This window comes from Drosophila guanche, unplaced genomic scaffold (assembly GCF_900245975.1).
Source record: "Drosophila guanche unplaced genomic scaffold, DGUA_6, whole genome shotgun sequence".
Classification (NCBI taxonomy): domain Eukaryota; kingdom Metazoa; phylum Arthropoda; class Insecta; order Diptera; family Drosophilidae; genus Drosophila; species Drosophila guanche.
In genome coordinates, this window is record NW_023001111.1 from 1 (window position 1) to 835 (window position 835).

General features: G+C 57.7%; 1 protein-coding gene across 1 annotated transcript; it reads right to left on the minus strand.

Moving 5' to 3' along the window:
* Window positions 1-13: 13 nt before the first annotated feature.
* Window positions 14-831, minus strand: LOC117591777 (disheveled-associated activator of morphogenesis 1-like; the record flags this gene model as incomplete). The annotated part of the gene is given in 3 exon segments (XM_034285086.1): window positions 14-622; window positions 691-816; window positions 819-831. Coding segments are annotated over 3 exon segments (748 nt in total), but the record flags the coding sequence as incomplete, so codon positions are not given.
* Between the last annotated feature and the right edge of the window lie 4 nt (window positions 832-835).

Consider the following 835-nt stretch of genomic DNA (forward strand, 5'->3'; position numbering starts at 1 on the left):
GAGATGAGGTCACCGCCATTCGTGGGCGACGAGGACTTCAGGCCAAGATTGCGGGCAACGCTGCTCATGAGACCGGTCTTGTTCTTGCGATCGATGGTCCGCTTTTTGAGCTCGACCTCCTGCTTGGCCCGCTTCTCCTCCTCCTCCTGCCGTCGACGGAAGCTCTCGTTGTCGTGACGCGCCTCCGCAAAGGCGCCCATTAACGAATCAAAGATGCCAAAGAATTCGTCTGCCTGCAGCACGGATCCATCTTCACCGAACAGTCGAACGACCCGATCGAAGCGCGTCTTCATGTCCTGGAACTTGTCCTCCAGCTCGGCAAAACGCACCGATGCCTGCGTATGGAACTCCCGCATGACGGGCAGGAAGCGATCGCCCTGCTGTGCGGGCCCCGAACTGCGATGGAACTCAATCTCACGGGCCACATCCGCCAGCCCAGTGCGCAGCATCTGTATGTCCTCCAGCTTCAGCAGATCCTTGAACTTCTTTTCGATCACCTGCACCAGATAGTGGAGCAGCGTTGTGCCCTTGTCCGCGCTCGATTTGGTGTCCGCCAGACGATTGAGCGATGCCAAACGGAAGCCAGAGGCATTGCCGCGTGCCCCAAGGTTCATGTAGTTGCCTGCAACGGCAGACGGATGGAAATAATTGTTATGGATTTTGGAGATTCGAGTTTCGTGTTGATCCTACCCAAGGCCAGCACCAGTTCCAGTAACTTGCACAGACGTCGAGAGCGTGCCACCTCGCGTGAGGCGTCCATGACGCTCTTGATGCGCGGCGTCAGATCGTTGGCGGTGAGCATGAAGCGCTTCTTGTGTGCAGACTCTTCAGCCGC